This window comes from Aethalodelphis obliquidens, unplaced genomic scaffold (assembly GCF_003676395.1).
Source record: "Aethalodelphis obliquidens isolate GAN/ISIS:26980383/991018 unplaced genomic scaffold, ASM367639v1 scaffold2, whole genome shotgun sequence".
In the NCBI taxonomy this organism is placed as follows: domain Eukaryota; kingdom Metazoa; phylum Chordata; class Mammalia; order Artiodactyla; family Delphinidae; genus Aethalodelphis; species Aethalodelphis obliquidens.
In genome coordinates this window covers 6,541,853-6,557,623 of record NW_020837946.1, presented here as the reverse complement: position 1 = coordinate 6,557,623, position 15,771 = coordinate 6,541,853, and the positions used below count along the sequence as shown (strand labels likewise).

The 15,771-nt window shown below is 55.3% G+C and overlaps 2 protein-coding genes across 32 annotated transcripts in view; one reads left to right on the top strand and one right to left on the bottom strand.

Moving 5' to 3' along the window:
- The window catches only part of DGKD (diacylglycerol kinase delta), a 111,790-nt gene extending 102,078 nt beyond the window's left edge, over positions 1–9,712 (top strand). For 8 of the 13 annotated variants that reach the window (XM_027117978.1, XM_027118023.1, XM_027118005.1 and 5 more), the window contains one exon: positions 3,592–4,821. In XM_027117978.1, the coding sequence (XP_026973779.1) occupies positions 3,592–4,008 (417 nt within the window). In that variant the 3' untranslated portion in view covers positions 4,009–4,821. The other 5 variants (XM_027118013.1, XM_027117996.1, XR_003435149.1 and 2 more) reach the window with 4 other exon arrangements.
- Positions 9,713–9,976: 264 nt separating this feature from the next.
- The window catches only part of USP40 (ubiquitin specific peptidase 40), a 91,836-nt gene continuing 86,041 nt past the window's right edge, over positions 9,977–15,771 (bottom strand). For 14 of the 19 annotated variants that reach the window (XM_027117940.1, XM_027117824.1, XM_027117815.1 and 11 more), the window contains 4 exons: positions 15,030–15,240; positions 14,795–14,890; positions 13,226–13,320; positions 9,977–11,881 (listed from right to left, as the gene is read on the bottom strand). In XM_027117940.1, coding sequence (XP_026973741.1) covers positions 11,518–11,881; positions 13,226–13,320; positions 14,795–14,890; positions 15,030–15,240 — 766 coding nt within the window. In that variant the 3' untranslated portion in view covers positions 9,977–11,517. Of the gene's footprint in view, positions 11,886–11,967; positions 12,361–13,225; positions 13,321–14,794; positions 14,891–15,029; positions 15,241–15,771 lie in introns of those variants that run through there. The other 5 variants (XM_027117860.1, XM_027117876.1, XR_003435126.1 and 2 more) reach the window with 4 other exon arrangements.

Genomic DNA, 15,771 nt, shown 5'->3' with positions numbered 1-15,771 from the left:
TTGCTCCGCGGCATGTGGGATCTTCCCGGACCAGGGCTTGAACCTGGGTCCCCTGTGTTGGCAGGCAGATTCTTAACCACTGCGCCACCAGGGAAGTCCCGATAAAAAAACTGAGGTTTGTATTTTGTATGCCTTTTGGGGGTTTCATTTTTCTAGTAATTTGTTTTACTTTCTTTCATTCAAGTACCAGTCCACTATGGAATGGGAATTTTTAACGCTGGTTCTTTTCCAGGGGTAGTTTGAGCAGCACAGCTCTAGACCACAAGGAAGCCTCAGATACTAACTCAGAACAGAAATTGTACCAGCTGTAAACCATGGCCCCTGTGCTCCCAGTGCGCTGCCCTGCGCAGGTGGGTCGCTTCTGCCTCCGTGCAGATTCTTCAGTGAAGACAGGGAGGGCCAGGATTTTCTTTAGTTCACGGGCAGGGTAGCAGCTGCTGCAGTGGGAGGCCCACAGCCTGGTGCCCAGTTGCATGGTGACCAAGCACCTCAGTTTATTTGGGACTGTCAGGTCTTAGTACTAAAAGCCCATGTCTCAGGGATTGTGTGGTTCTAAAGCTTCAAGCCTAAAAGTGTTTTCAGAACAACTATCACCAAATGCCATGCAGCCACCATGGAAACAAACACAGAGCACCACGAGTCCCCCCTGGATGGCTGACCTGAATGCTGCCTGCCTGGTGAACCCTCTAAGCCACGTCTAGAGTGGCCCTAGTTTCCAGGGTTCCTAGATGTGGGCTGCTGAGACGGAGCAGATGTTAGTTCTTGCAGTAGTAGGTGGGAAATAGTACCGATGGCACCTGAGGTTTAGTTGCAACACCAGAAACCTTCTGGAACCAGCTGGGGTGGTGTTACTGCAGGCATTCACCCGATGGGGCCTGAGGCCAGAAACCGAGGGCCAGGGGTCCCGGGAGTGAAGGGAAAACCACGCTGGCTCCTGGGCTCCTGGCTTCTCCAGCCAACTCCGCTGGTGCCTTCCAGCTCAGTGCTGCCACCCTCTGGGACTCCGGCTCGTCCCCCCGATGCAAGGCACCAGGAGGAGGTGAAGTGTGAAGGGCAAAGGGAACCTTGGAGGGGGAGGCACCATATTTCTACTGACATAAAAATAGGAAAATCATTTATTTGAAAGGAAAAGAAGTGATAGGTCTTTGAGCTGGTTCTTTGAAAGGAAAGTAAAAAAAAAAAAAGTCTCCTCTGGCAGATGTAATGGGGGGGAAATGAACAAAATGATAAGGGGGCTATAACAACAGATACAAGCATTAATCAAGTTACAGCATATACAAAGAAATGACAATGAATCTTACAATCTTGATGAAACTTGATTTTTTCAGAAAATATTTAAATTACACAAATTGAAACCTCAAGATATTTTAAAAGGAATAGTCACAGAACAACTTGAAAAAATAAATTTTACTTCCAAAGAGAAAATGTCAAGGAATATATAATTTCCATATATAAGAAAGTGTCAAAGCTGGAAAAAGATGGACATTGTCCCAGTTCATTTTTTTAAATTGTGGTAGAAAAACACAATTTACCATCTTTGTCATTTTTAAGTGTATAGTTCAAGTAGTGTTGAGTATATTCACATTGTTAGGAAACAGATCTCCAGAACTTTAAACATTTGCTGTATGCGGGCCTCTCACTGTTGTGGTCTCTCCCGTTGTGGAGCACAGGCTCCGGATGCGCAGGCTCAGCGGCCATGGCTCACGGGCCCAGCCGCTCCACGGCATGTGGGATCTTCCCGGACCGGGGCACGAACCCATGTCCCCTGCATCGGCAAGTTCTTTATAACAGAATTCTAGCTGGAGTGTAGGATTAAAGCACCATTTTGCACCCCTGGGGACACGAGATTGATGGAATCAGCAGCTCTGGACCACACGGGAAGTGGGTAGGCAGGGAGACGCCCGTCGGAGCCAGAGCGCGAGTTGTCCCGCAGGGCAGACTCCTGGTCTCTCTACAGGTGGCCCCGAGGAGGAGAGACTGAGCCACAAGAGCTGGGTGTCCCCTGTGAACCCCATCAGGGTCCTGATTCAAAGGTTTGCTCCAAAGGTTTATCCACACATATCCAGCTGTGAGGATAAACCTTTGGAGCAGTCGGGGAGGTCTGATACAAATGGATTCGTGAGAGCCAAATGAATTCTTGTTAGTGGTATCAGGTGTGACAGTGGCGCCATGAGTATGTTTCAGAAGAGTATTCTTAGAGTCGCATATACTGAAGTACTTAGGGGCGGGGTAATTTGATGTCTGAAATCTGCCACATTCTACTAGTCTCCTCGTCCTACCAGTGGAAGGAAATATGCATAATGAAAAAGTTAGAAGTAAATTTAAAGCTCATGTTTGCATTAAAGAAAGAAATTGTAGAGTCAGGAATCGGATTTCGTGTGGGTTCTGGAGAGTACCTGCTCACACGTGGCCGCCCCTCCTGCAGGCGGCGCTGAGGAGTGAGGGGCGGCTCGTCTTGGGGCCGGAGAGCCCGTGACTGTGCTGACCGCCTGGGAGCTGGAGTTCTTGCATGGAGCAGCTGTGCAAGAATGGGCGCTTGATGGTTTTGCCAAGAATAAGACATCTGTGAAAACAAGTTTCTTCAGTACTCACAGTCATTGACTAGAAAATGTCATTGTAAGAGGTCTTTTTCCACGAAGATGACCGTGCAGGGGCATGAGGAAGATGGAGGGTCACGACAGTCTGGGTGTGGACATGCTTAGTATTTCCAGGCTCTAGGTTGGGTACGATCCCAGTGAAAATGCCGGTGGAGTTTTTTCAGTGCGACCCGATGTCCCCGTCAGATCTGAAAGTGTGTCATAAAGCTGCGCAGTCCTAACTGTGCCGGTCACAGTGGGGATGTAGGTAGACAGGGCCCAGGGGCAGAATCCAGGCCGGCGGGGCCAGGAAGAAAGTGGCACACCTGAAAAACAAGGAAATTACGCTTTATTTGGGAATAGGTTTATACACATTATCAGAACAGGTACGTGTTTGTGTGTGCACAAAATGCTTTACTGGCGGAGACCCCTGCCCTAGCTTCTGTGAGAATCAGCAGAGAAGGTCCACAGACCCGTGGGGAAGGGGCAGCGATGGCTCTGCCGTGCCCTGGACTGCTCTGTGGGGAGGTGGCCACCAAGCAGGGACCCCGTCCCCGTGGTGTCCCTCTGACTCCCTTCCCTCCTTGATTCTGCCTCAAGGAACAGATCGCAAGGAAACAGTGCAAAGTGCAGGAAAAGCTTTATTTAGAAAGATACTCGTGATACTGATAGTCAAAGCGCGCCAGTGCAACGCTGGAAGAGTGGCTGATAACTTACCAATCTTGATACGGTCCTGATATTTAAATAATGTATAGAGAGCTTTCTAGTCACATGAGAAATAAACACTGTAAAATGAAAAAAAAGAATATGAAAATAGTTACTTATCACTGTGAAACCGCTTTTTAAAGGCATTAAAAATCAGCAATAAACACAAGACTAAAAGTCAAGGAAAAGCCCCGGAATAGGAGTATCAGGAACGACGTGTCTTCCTAGCTCCGTGCCTGTCTGCTCGAGGGGTGGCTGAGGTCTTGGTGAGCCGGGGTCTGACTCTCACAGTTTCTCGTTTGCCACACAGAACGTGATGCTGGATCTTTCCAAGCGCAGCCGCAGCGGTAAATTCCGCCTGGTGACCAAGTTTAAGAAGGAGAAGAATAACAAGAACAGAGAAGCTCGCAGCAGCCTGGGAGCCCCGGGTACCTGCCCTCTGCTGTTCTCCTGGCCACCCGGGCTGTGTGGGGCCCAGGCTCTGCTTTCTCCCTGGCCTCGTGCCTGTCCCCGTCGTCCCGGGGCCACGGCCTCCGGTCATGCCCTGCGCCGACTCGTCTGGCTACAGAACTGCACCCCGGCTTTCCTGCTCCATGTGGGAGGCTCACTGGTGTCACGCCCTGCCCTGAACTTGCTCCTGGTGCAGATTCAGGGTGACAGACAGGCCACAGAGCCGCCTGCCTGCGCTAGATTGGGGCGCGAGGTGGGGAGGAGACAGCAGAGGTGACGAGACAGAGACACAGCTCACACTCCGGCCACACAGTGGCCCCCCTGTGCCTGCTTCCTCTGCGGGGCTGCTCGTCCCCCATTAATCAGTTCATTGATCAAGGCCCCTGCGCCGGGAACCTGGGCTGCCAGTGGCCCTGGGCCGTGAAATCAATAGAAAATGGCACTAAAGGATGTTTCTCCTCTGGGTCAGTAAACTGGGGCTTTAGAATCTCCATTCAAAGTGTCGGCCCTGAGCACAGCTGCCCCCAGGCTCTCAGGTGCTGGGCGGCCCCAAGCCTGGATTGGGGGGTGGCATTTGCTGCCAGTAGCTCCCTTTGATTTTTCTTCTTCGCATGTTTGTCCAGAAATTGGGTTTCTTTGAATGATGGTGGCTCTGACTCCATGGAATCTCTGCATATGTTTCCCTTCCCGCTGTGGGCTGGAAGTGAAATGGACCCCTCTAGAAGGGAGAGGGAAGCTGACCTCAGCCGCAGTCAGACCCATGTGTCCCTCCTGGCACAGAAGGCTGCTGGTGACCTGGCAGGAACAGACACCAGCTTCTGTGGCAGCTCACGCCCCCGAGGGCGGGCAGCTCCCCTCCTCTTTCTGCACAGCCTGGGGCGGCACCTGGGGCTGGGTGGCGGGTGCCTGCCGCTGGGGTGTCTCGGGTGCCTGCTTGCTGGGGTGTCTCGGGCGCCTGGTTGCTGGGGTGTCTCGGGCGCCTGCTTGCTGGGGTATCTCGGGCGCCGCCTGCTGGGGCGTCTCGGGCGTGGGCCGCCGCCTGCTTCGCGCTGGGCTCTGGGCACTCATTGCACTCGTGCTTTTCCGTCTCTGACAGTTCACCTCTGGGGCACAGAGGAGGTTGCTGCCTGGCTGGAGCACCTCAGTCTCTGTGAGTATAAGGACATCTTCACGCGGCACGACATCCGGGGCTCAGAGCTCCTGCACCTGGAGCGGAGGGACCTCAAGGTACTTCCACAGCGTCTCCTGGGAAGGCGCACCTGCGCTCCCCGCGGCTCCCCTGTCCCCTCCCTCTGACCTGGCCTTGTCCCAGTGTCAGCAGTCTCCTCACTGTTCTTCTCAGGCCTTTGTGCGTGACCCGGGGTGACGACCTGGGGGTGATGCGACCTGGGGGTGATGCGTGGCGGCTCCCAGATGTGATGTCTCTCCTGCTGGGGAGCCTCGCTCTCTTAGTCTAACTGGACAGTGGGCCATGTTAGCGTTAAAAACCCTTTGGGGAATGCAGCCCTCCGCTAGTCAAGCTGAAGTGTTCTCTGTGATGACAGCCGTCCGGGTGAAGGGGACCCAGCGGACGGGGTTCCTTCCCCAGTTGGCCGCCTTCTGGCTCCCCCAGTGGCCCCGCTCGCCCATCTCCCTCCCCTCGGGAGGACGCGGGGCGGCCTGACCCGGGGCTCCCGGAGCTTGGCTCTCTGTGCCGCTCAGGCCGCGTCCCGTCCGGAGAGGCTGAGAGGCCGCCAAGGGCGTCGGGACGGTGGCGCCCTCGGGTCGCCTCGCTCGTCTGTGTTTTGCTCCGTGTGCCTTTGACGACTCCCGTCAGGGACCGGGACGTGGCGGGCGGCCGCGGGCTGCTGGTTTCGGGCGCCGTCTCCGGCCGCGTCCCCTGTTGTCGCTTTCACCCTCACTCGTGTTCGGACGCGGGTGGCAGCGCGCCGGGGCCTGAGCGCTGTCCTCTCCTTGCAGGACCTCGGCGTGACCAAGGTGGGCCACATGAAGAGGATCCTGTGTGGCATCAAGGAGCTGAGCCGCAGCACCCCTGCCGCCGAGGCCTAGCCTCCGCCCTCTGGGCCTGCGTCCCCCGCGCCTCCCGCGACTGAGCCGGCTCGGCGCCGCTCATGGTGCTACTCCCGCCGACCCGGCCCGGCGGCCTGGGCCCCGGGTCCCGACCCGCAACACAGCTACCTTCCAGCCGACGCCGCCTCCCGCCCTGTCCCGGGCCTGGGCCCCTCCGTGTGCCCTCAGCGGCGCAGCGCGGGTAACCGTCTCCCGCCCCTGCCGGCCCGCGCTGTGTCCCCGCGCGTCTGAGTGCCCTGGTGTGAGCGCGGCCTGGCTGCCTTCCGTCCCGCCGGTTCATTTTGACAGGAAGGCGACGCTGGGTGCCCCTGAAGCCGAGCAGACGGTAGTTAGGGTCTGGGGCTGACGAGCTCGCGCCCCGACCGTCTTGGCCCCTCGTCCCTGGGCCGCGGGCGCGGGGTCCCCTCTGTGCCCAGGACGCCTGGCCTGTCGTCTCCCCGCCGACAGAGGCTGGTCCGTGTTTTCTGTGTGGAGGAGGCTTCCCGGGCTGCCGAGGGCATCAGGGGCCGCCCAGAGTTTCTCACCCCGGGGCGGAGCCGCCAGGTCAGCGTCCCTCCGCGGGGACGAAGCTGAGCCGGAAACGGACCCGGCGGTACCCCGGTCCTCACCGCCTGGCACTTGGCCCTTTTCTCCGCTTCCGCCTCCCGGGGGCTGTGCGTCGCCGTCCCGAGGGGCCCGGGAGCGGGGGCGCTGTCGTCCCGAGGGGTCCATGGGGCGCGCGGCGGAGCATTGACCTGCCGCTCGCTTCGCACACGCTCTGCCGGCTCCCCGCCGGCCGCGCAGTCGGCCGCTGCCTCCGGCCGGCGGGGGCTCCCACTGGCGGGCCTCCCGGCGCTGAGCTCGGCCGAGGCCCTGCCCCAGGCCAGCTTGTCCCCGCGGGCGGGGTGGCCGCGACCCACCCAGCGGTAGTGTCACTCTCCGCGCCCCCGAGGTTCCCGCCCATCAGAGCCTCCGCTGCGGGTGGAGGGAGGTGGAGGAAACCCAGTCACAAGTCCCTGGGTTTCAAAGTAGAACAGGCTAGCCCGGCCCGCGGTGCCAGACGCCGTCTGCTCTGTTGCTTCGGGCCGGGGGCACCCTGGGCTCTGAGGCCTTCAGGCCGACGCACAGGAGGGGACTGGGCGGAGGAGGGCGCACGTGGGGTTTGGTGGCCGGTGCTACAGGGCCACCGTGGCCCTCAGCGCCCTCCCTTGGGAAAGCCTTAGGTTTAGGTCAAGCGTGGTGTTTAAAGGTAACGTGGTCAGTGATTAGAGCAACACTGTTTACGTGAAACCACTTTCTGAGGGTAGTGAGAGCGAGTGGAATAAGCACGAGCGTTGCGCGAGGCCGCGTTTGCAGGGCGGCGTCCCACGCGCATTGTGGTGCGTGTTGCTGCGCGTGGGGCTGCCCTCTGGGCCCCCGCTCCCGCCGTGAGGCTGGACGGCTGTCCCTCGGGGGTCCCCGGGGTCTCACGGTCCTGTCAGTGTAGAGGGAGGGAGGAGGGATCCCTGGAGTCTTGGAGAAAAGGTTTTGTGCCCTCTGGTGGGGCTTCCCCCATATTTATGATCTTAATTTATACAGCTCCCACCGTGGAAGCAAACGCCTCCTGTATCGCTATGTACATATCCACATCTGGAGTTGTAAATACGTTGTTCTGTGTATAAATAAAACAAGCCTGTTTTTGATCTTTCACTGTCGGGTTTCTTGTTATCGTTCCTTGCGCTTGGACGAAAGATGTCGTTGCCAAAAATCTTCCCGAACTGGGTTCAGAATTACGTTTTTCAGCTGCTCTAAAAACAGGTTGAATTGGCGGTGGCTGAAAAGCAAAGTGGGATGAATGCCATTGTATTATTTAGGGTGTAGGTTCTAGGATCTATTGATTTAAAAATTCAGCGACCTTGGGGCCAGGTAGCACCAAGGTTCTCAGGCTTAATCACATGCGGCTTCAGCCCAGCCTACTGAGGGCCGGGTCATTTTAGCTAATATCCTAACTTCCTAAGTCTTTTACATGTAACTGCAAACCGGAGCTCTACTTACCGCTCTGTTTAATCATAGTACGTTTATTACAAGGGAGCTGCCTCTCCAAGCTCAAGGTCACTTTAATCATCCCCCAGTTTCCTGGGGTGAGGGATGGGGGCTGGGATCACGGAGTCGAAAACCAGGCAGGGTACCGTAGGGCTGTGTGGGCTTTGGATGTGTAGGTTGCCTCCCCAGCAGCTTTCTTCTCTCTCCTTTGCTTAGCAGAGCCCCATTTTTGTCCTGGTGTGCATGCTCCTCCCACCTGGCCATCCAGGATCAGGCCTCATGCTTACAGAATAACTGCCACTATTCCAGGGATCACATCCAAACATGACCACGTCCAGGCTAAGGTGTGGGTGTATAGGGGCGTTGTCTCTTCTGCGTCTCTTTTTAAGGAAACCTTTCAGAAAGTCTGGCTTCCACTGACCTCCCCTAATGTCTCATTGTCTAGAATTGTATCACACACTCATGACTAAACAAACGGGTGGGTGCAGAGGGAATGGGGCTATGCCAGTGATGGCTGATCACGGTGCTGCTGGTCTAACACATTTCTGTTATTTTATGCCAGGTGCCGGCTTAAGGACTTTACACATCCTAACTCACCTGTGTTCCTTAGCAAATCTTACGAGGTGGGTATCTGCACTTTACAGATGAGGACACAGGCTCAGAGAAGTTCATGAGTTGTCCCAGCAGCACGTGGCAGGGACGGGAGTCACGGGGCAGTTGGGTACCGGAGATCACACCTCGAGGGCCATGCTGGTCCTGTGTCCCAGGCCTGACACCAACCCCAGCCCACGCTGGGGGAACGGCCTAAGTCACACACAGGCATCCTGGCCTGGGAGCCTGTGGTCCCTCTCACACTGGGATGGCAACTGTGACCGTGCTGGCCGCCCAGCCCAGGTGCCGGCCTCGGAGCAGCGTCTGTTGCCACTTTTGATCACAAAAGCCTAATAAGCAGGTTGTAAAACTCGCAGAGGAAAACCCGCCAGCTGGGGACCTGAAGGCTTTCTAGCTCGCGCCGTGGACGGAAGCAGATCAACCAAAAAGCCTGCTGCGCTTTCCGGTAAGTCATGTTGCCAGCCGGGCCCCCACGCTGAGAACAAAATTGCCTGTGGTCCCAGGTCTCCAGGACGTGTGCCGCAGGAGGAAAGTGCCCCAGTGTGGCCGCCGCCAGGTGCACCCTCGGGGCCGGGCGGGCCTCCGCGGTGCCAGGCAGGGCCGTGTGCAGCGCCCATCACCGTGGAGGCCGTGACCGCTCGGGGTGGCCTCGACTTCCAGAAGAGCCGTTGTATCGTGGTCCCCACTCCCTCAGTACGCTGGTTCCAAGTCAAATCATTCATGTCATTGAGCTGCTGCTGGCCGAACCGCGAGGCGCTCCATCCGTCGGGCCCAACCCAGACCCCAGGCTGCAGGTAGGAGCTGGTGGGCCCGAGGGCCCAGCCCCTGGGCTGTGGGGGTTGGAGCTGCTGATAGGAAGGTGGGGGCCCCGCAGAGTGCCCCTCCCCCCGGGACTAGAGCCACCTTCTCCCCGGGGGAGAAGCTGCGGGCGCGTCAGGTCTGCTCAAGGCAGCCTGAGCCAGGATGCAGGCAATGAGCTCCTGGTGGGCGCTGGAGACGTCTCTTCCTTTAACTAGCTCGTGTGTCGCTGTCATAGCTTCACCTTCCTCTCTGCAGTGCGGCGCCTTCCCAGAACGTACACATACCCACAGTGACCGGTCACGTCTTTTACTGACAGGGCAGGACTGAGCACGGAAGGTGCGGCTGCTGCGTCTCCCGTCCAGCCGGGCTGAGGGGCCCAGGACTTGGCCCTTCACAACCAAGTCTGTCCCAGAGGGAAGCCAACCTCTCTGAGCCAGGATTCTGGATTATCAGGGACTTCTTGGGCCCCGCCTCCCCTTTTTGCCAGGAAAGTGTCACATTTGAGTAAATATGTTTTCTGAAACACAAGCACCCCTGCCAGTTCTATTTTCCTAGAAGGAAAAGAGAACCAGACCACTTCCAGGTTCTTCAAATACAATTATTACCACGAGTCTGAGTTTATTTAAAACCAAAACACAGTTCTGTTATTTTTAGAGCAGTACTGAAGTGGTATTTCTAAACATAAACCCCAGCGACTTAGCATCTGTAGTTCTCTTGGGAAAAAGGCCAGGACAACATGAAGCAGTCAGCGCACAGAGACGGGAGGTTACAAATTGAACAGTTTATTTTTTCTTTAACAAACTCTTACGGCTCTCTCCCTGGAGCCCCACTCCATCCCCAAACTGGAAGGAAGGAAGGAAGGAAGGAAGGAAGGAAGGAAGGAAGGAAGGAGGGGAGCAAGCCGACAAGCAGAGACCACCCGAGGCCCCGGCCGCTCACCGTGGACACCATGCAGCACCTCGACCCCTGCCTGTCGTGGTAGGTGATGCCCAGCAAGGCCGCCGGCTTCTCAGAAGCAAGGCTTTTCAGTTAGAACATTAATGTTTTATTACAGTGGAATGAAGGGGCACACCAAGGAGCCCTGTCAGTTACGGGAAAAGGGACAGAAGAGCCTCTACACAGAGGGGCAGTCAGGGAGCTTACACTTTGGCCTCGTCACTGCCCGCCAGGTGCGTCTGGAGAGTCTGGACCCCACGTGCGCGTCTCCTGAGACAGAGTTAGTGTTTGAGGCCGGAAGCACTCGCCAAAGCCCAACTTCTTAAAACACGACTGCTTCAATACAAATTAGTACGTAATTCGCGAGCCAACAATTTCAGACGCACACACAGACCAGAGTTTCTAGTGGTGGTGTTGACACTGTTTGGAAGGAGGGAGGACAGAGGAAGGAAGGGCAGGGCATTCGTTCCACTCAGTGGCAAGCTCTGCGGAAGAGCAGCACGGGCGCAGCAACATTCACGCAATTTCCTTAAGCCGGTGGTGCAGGCGGAGGCCTAGCCCACGTGTCATTTCCTTTCCATCCCTTACATTTAAGAGCTATTTTAATATCATCAGTGGTAAAAAGGCTGATGAAAAACTGTTAAATCAAGAAGATAACCATACCTAGCAAGAGAGTCGCTATAAAGCATCACTGAGGTATAAGAAAGTAAAGAATTTGTTTTTCCTGCTTCTGACTGAGTTAGCTTGAGAAAGTGATGAGTCACCCCACTGTCCAAAATCACTCAGCTCAGTAACACAGACGCGACGTAGCTGTCATAAATACCACTTACATCTTTTAAATGGGAGAGCCAGCTATGCCGCATTAAGAAGACTCTTGGTTCACATTTTCTTTTTCCCATTTTAATCGAGGCTCCTCAGGACTGCCCCCTCAGCCCTTCCCAGGCTTGTCGGCCACGACCCTGCCTCCCCGTCAGGCTCCCAGAAGGAAGAGGCCCCGGCGAGAATGTTCTGACCACAGACAGCACGGGTCGGATGCCAGCTCATGCTGCCCCCTCCCCAGCGGCACCCGACCTCAGAGGATGCCCCGTCGGTCTCATCCCGGAAAGAGAGGTAACTAACGCTTCAGAACCACTTCTAACTCAGACCAAAGGGGAAACGTGCCGTTTGGGGACCAGAAAACAGACTCCTGTTTATGTCACAGCGTGAGCCTGGCCAGCCCATCGCTGTGAGCCGAGCTGTCAGAGCCTGGGCGGCCACAGATACCTGAACAGCGTGAGAGAGAGAGAGTGGGACGGGTGTACTTTAGAGACAGGTGTGTAGGGATGAGCCACGTGGCACGTCACCCATGCCTGCAGTTAATGCAAAACTAGTCAATTTTTGTATAAAGATGGTGGCGGGGCTCGAGTGTTGGCGCGAGGGTGTCGGCTGGTTGGCACCTGTGGTGCGGCCAGGTCCGTGCCAGCCTGGGGGGACGCGCCACGGAGCGGGTGACAAGCGCACTCGCCTGGCCTGCGATGGAGCGCCCTCTTTGCTCATGACAAAGCAGGGCTCTGAGTCCGTGTCCACACCGGGCAGAAACCAGGAAACGGGCCAGGACCTGCAGCAGGAGTGTAGGCCCTGTGCTATCTGAAGCTCCCGACGTGGATGGAGAGAGAAGCTTCTGGTCCACGGGGGCGGGGAGGCATCTCTGCACCAGAGGGGACGTCGCTGCTCCGCACACGAAGGGCTTCCTGGCTGCGGGGACACAGAGGCCGTCACGGGGTCACATCCCAGACGCCAAGGGCCCCACCAGGTCGAGGAGTGACTCCACATCTCATTCCAACTTTCAGGGTCAAGTCAGGGCGGGCCGCAGAGACGCACGGTGGCAGTTTGGGCAGCTATTCCGCACTGCTCCCTCAGGGGCCTCGGGGTACCCCTCCTCGGGGCGCATTCCCACGCCCTCCCCGCAGAGGGGTCCAGCCTCGGGGCTTTTCCCAGCGGCTGAGGGAAGGTGTCTCAGAGCAGTGCAGTCTTTCCTGCTTCACCTTCCCAATCCAAGCGTGACCTTCACAGATGCTCACGTCTGAAACGCCCAGCTCCGCACATGGTTACAGGGTCACACACCTGGGGGACACCGCCTCCACCCCAGCCCTCGCTTCCCTGTCCTGCATGCCAGGCGGAGGGCATGTCTTCTTGCTGCCGTCACAACGCCTGACACTTGGTACCCAAGCTGTGGAAGGTGGGAGGAGAGGAAGGCTGAGGTGAGCAGGGGCTGGGCCAGGCAGGCAGCCTGGTTCAAAGGCTACTGCCGAGAGGAGAGGCCACCAAGCCAGAAGCAATGAGGACGGGGACAGGACACAAGACCTCAGGAGACTGGAAGTGGGGACAGATCAGGACGACCACCCACACCCCTGGTGTGGCCTGCGAGGGGTGACTATGCAGACCATGGTGGTGGGAGCCAGGCCCAGGCACGTGGAGGTTGAAGTATCAGCACTGGTGGAAGGTTCCAGTAGATTCTGATAGGTGTCTGTGGTCTGGAGGCCAGGAGAGAGCTGGGCTGTGTACAGAAGAGGAAGGAGCGAGCCCACCCAAGGTGACGACTCGGGCAGAGCAGAGCGAGGAAGATGGATGGGGAGGGAGCTCTCTCCAAGGGGAGGGTTGGCTGGGTGAGCAACCTGGCTGGCTGCCTGGAGGGGACAGACGGGGTGGAGAGTGACGGAGGTGACAGCAGGAGGACACAGCCGCAGCAGGGTCAGGAAGCGCGAACCCTAGACAAGCCACGGCAGGTGTCTGAAGGAAGAGACCCGGGGATGGGGGAGGCCGACTGCAGGAACAGGGCCCCGGCAGAGGGAGAACAAGACCCGGAGCTCGGGGAGGGGCCTCCTCCTCGCAGTGACCTGCGCCCAGGTTCCTCCTGCACGGTCCCCAGGAAGCCACTCTAGGGGTGATGGAGAGAAGGTGGGCAAGCGCAGGCAGGGAGGAGGGCTCTGCTGTTTCTTTCCACGCCTCAGTCAGGAGCTTTCCAGCGAGAGCAGGCGCGCCAGCGCCTGGAGGTCGCGGTGGAATCTGTCACGTAGGTGAGGACCCTAACTTACCGCTTCTTTCTCCCCAGAGCAAACGCTTTCTGTTTTTCTCTTCCAATGTCATCTCTGACTGTACTGAAATCATCATCATCTTCAACCAGGAGATTCTGCATTTCAAAATAATTAATGAGCAATGTTTTCAGACATCTTTTTAGTCTACGTTTTTTTTGCGTTATGCGGGCCTCTCACTGTCGTGGCCTCTCCCGTTGCGGAGCACAGGCTCCGGACACGCAGGCTCAGCGGCCATGACTCACGGGCCCAGCCGCTCCACAGCATGTAGGATATTCCCGGACCGGGGCGCGAACCCGTGTCCCCTGCATCGGCAGGTGGACTCTCAACCACTGCACCACCAGGGAAGCCCAATCTTACAACCTTTTGAACTCTCTTAAACAGAGCTGATGGTTTGACTGTAGAAAAACTAAGAACAGTTTTGTATTTTCCTTTTAGAATTTCTTTTACCTTTCAATTTTTATTTATTTGCTTTTCTTCGTTGGGCGGAAGGTCATATTACATTGGTCCCATTCTTTAGTACAATGTTGAACAGAAGTGGTGATTAAGGGAATACTTATTCCTTAATATAAATAATTTAATATTAATAAATTATTAATTCTTAAATTAAGGATTTAAATCATTCACCCTTAATACAAAAAATGTTATTATATGACAACAAAGTAGGTTTGTCCAAGGAATGCAAGGATGGCTCGGTGTTGCAAACATGTTTATGTAATAACACTACATTACCACATTGAAGAAGAAAAACGATATAGCTAATTAAACAGATGCAGAAAAAGCACAGAATAAAATTTAACATTTAAAAAAATTTAATATTTAAAAATCCAGGGCTTCCCTGGTGGCGCAGTGGCTGAGAGTCCGCCTGCCGATGCAGGGGACGTGGGTTTGTGCCCCGGTCCAGGAAGATCCCACATGCCGCGGAGCGGCTGGGCCCGTGAGCCATGGCCGCTGGGCCTGCGCGTCCGGAGCCTGTGCTCCGCGATGGGAGAGGCCACAACAGTGAGAGGCCCGCGTACCGCAAAAAAAAAAAAATAATCCAGTGCTCATTCATGATTTAAAAAAAAGAACTTAGAGTAAACTAGGAATGGAAGGAAATGTCTTAACCTAATACAGGTACCTAAAATAAACCTACAGCAACACACTTAGTGATAAAACTTCACAGCATTTTCATTGAAGTCAGACCCAAAATTAAGCTTTTGGTATTGAGGTTCTACTGGCCTCATAAAATGAGTTCTCTGGGGGCTTCCCTAGTGGTGCAGTGGTTAAGAACCCGCCTGACAATGCAGGGGACACGGTTCGATCCCTGGTCCAGGAAGATCCCATATGCCGCGAAGCTTAAGCCCGTGTGCCACAACTACTGAGGCTGCGCTCTAGAGCCCGTGAATAAAATTTATTTATTTATTTATTTAAAAATGAGTTGTCTGCTTTCCCTCTTTTTTCCCCCCGCTATTTGAAACAATTTATATTAAATGGGATTATCTATGCCTTGAAGATTTGATAAAACTTGTCTATAAAATCATTTGATTCTGGTGTTTTGTCAAAGTGCTAAGTTTACTGTTAAAAACGTACCTTAATGCCAATAGTATCTCCATCTTTCAAGTGATAAGGCGCCCCCTGCAAATTATCTTGCTTTTTCTTCTTTTTCCTCTTGGTAATTTGCTGGTTCTACAGAAAAATTAAGTATCTTGAATAAAGAAAACTCAATCTCAAATTCTTACTAAATTCCCTGTCTGTGGAAAACTGCAGTTAATTATTCACTATGCCAGTGAGGCCCGATTTCCCTGAGGGAGCCCCACAGCTTTACCCAGCTAGGTACTGGAAGCCACTCAAACTTTTCAGGAAGGTATTTGGCAATTTCAATTTTCTCCACAGGAAGAGAATAGAAATCGGCCACTCGGTGCCTCAGGGAGCCGGCCGTCCAGCCTCGGGCAGTGTCCCACACCAAGTCCACGGGCAAGGCATATGCCCTCTTGCCAGGGAGGCGCATCTGTGTCCTCAGCAGCACATGCTGGGGGCTGCATCAGAAAACAGTCACGTCAGATTTACAACAAAACGGGAAACACGCAATAACCACATAGCTTCTCCTCTGACTCTTCTGAGTTTTTTTATAAGGAGAGATTTTCCTTAAACCCTGAATGCTAGTGGGAAACCTTTACTTTGATTTCCTTCAGTCCTGACCCAGAATGGAGGTGAGCTCCCATTCTGAGTCCACAGCAGGGTCCCTGGGGAGGCAGCAGGCAAGGCTGAAGGCAGAGGAAGAAGTTCCTCAGTGGGGCATGCAGGGAAGAGGACTGGAGACAGAGCTGAAAGGGCCGGCAGGGCTATCCCGGTGATGAAGGGGAAGAGGGGTTTCCCACTATGGCGACTTCCTAGGAAACACTGATTTCAGAACCAGAATCTGTGAAGCTGGCAGAAAACTTAGCCAGGGAGAAGAAACGGAGGGCTCAGAGTTAGGAAGAGAAGATGATGGGTGTAGTTGTAAGAGCAAAGGAAACCTTTGCAGGAGATGAGCACAGATACGAGGTCCTTGAAGGAAGAGAAAGAGG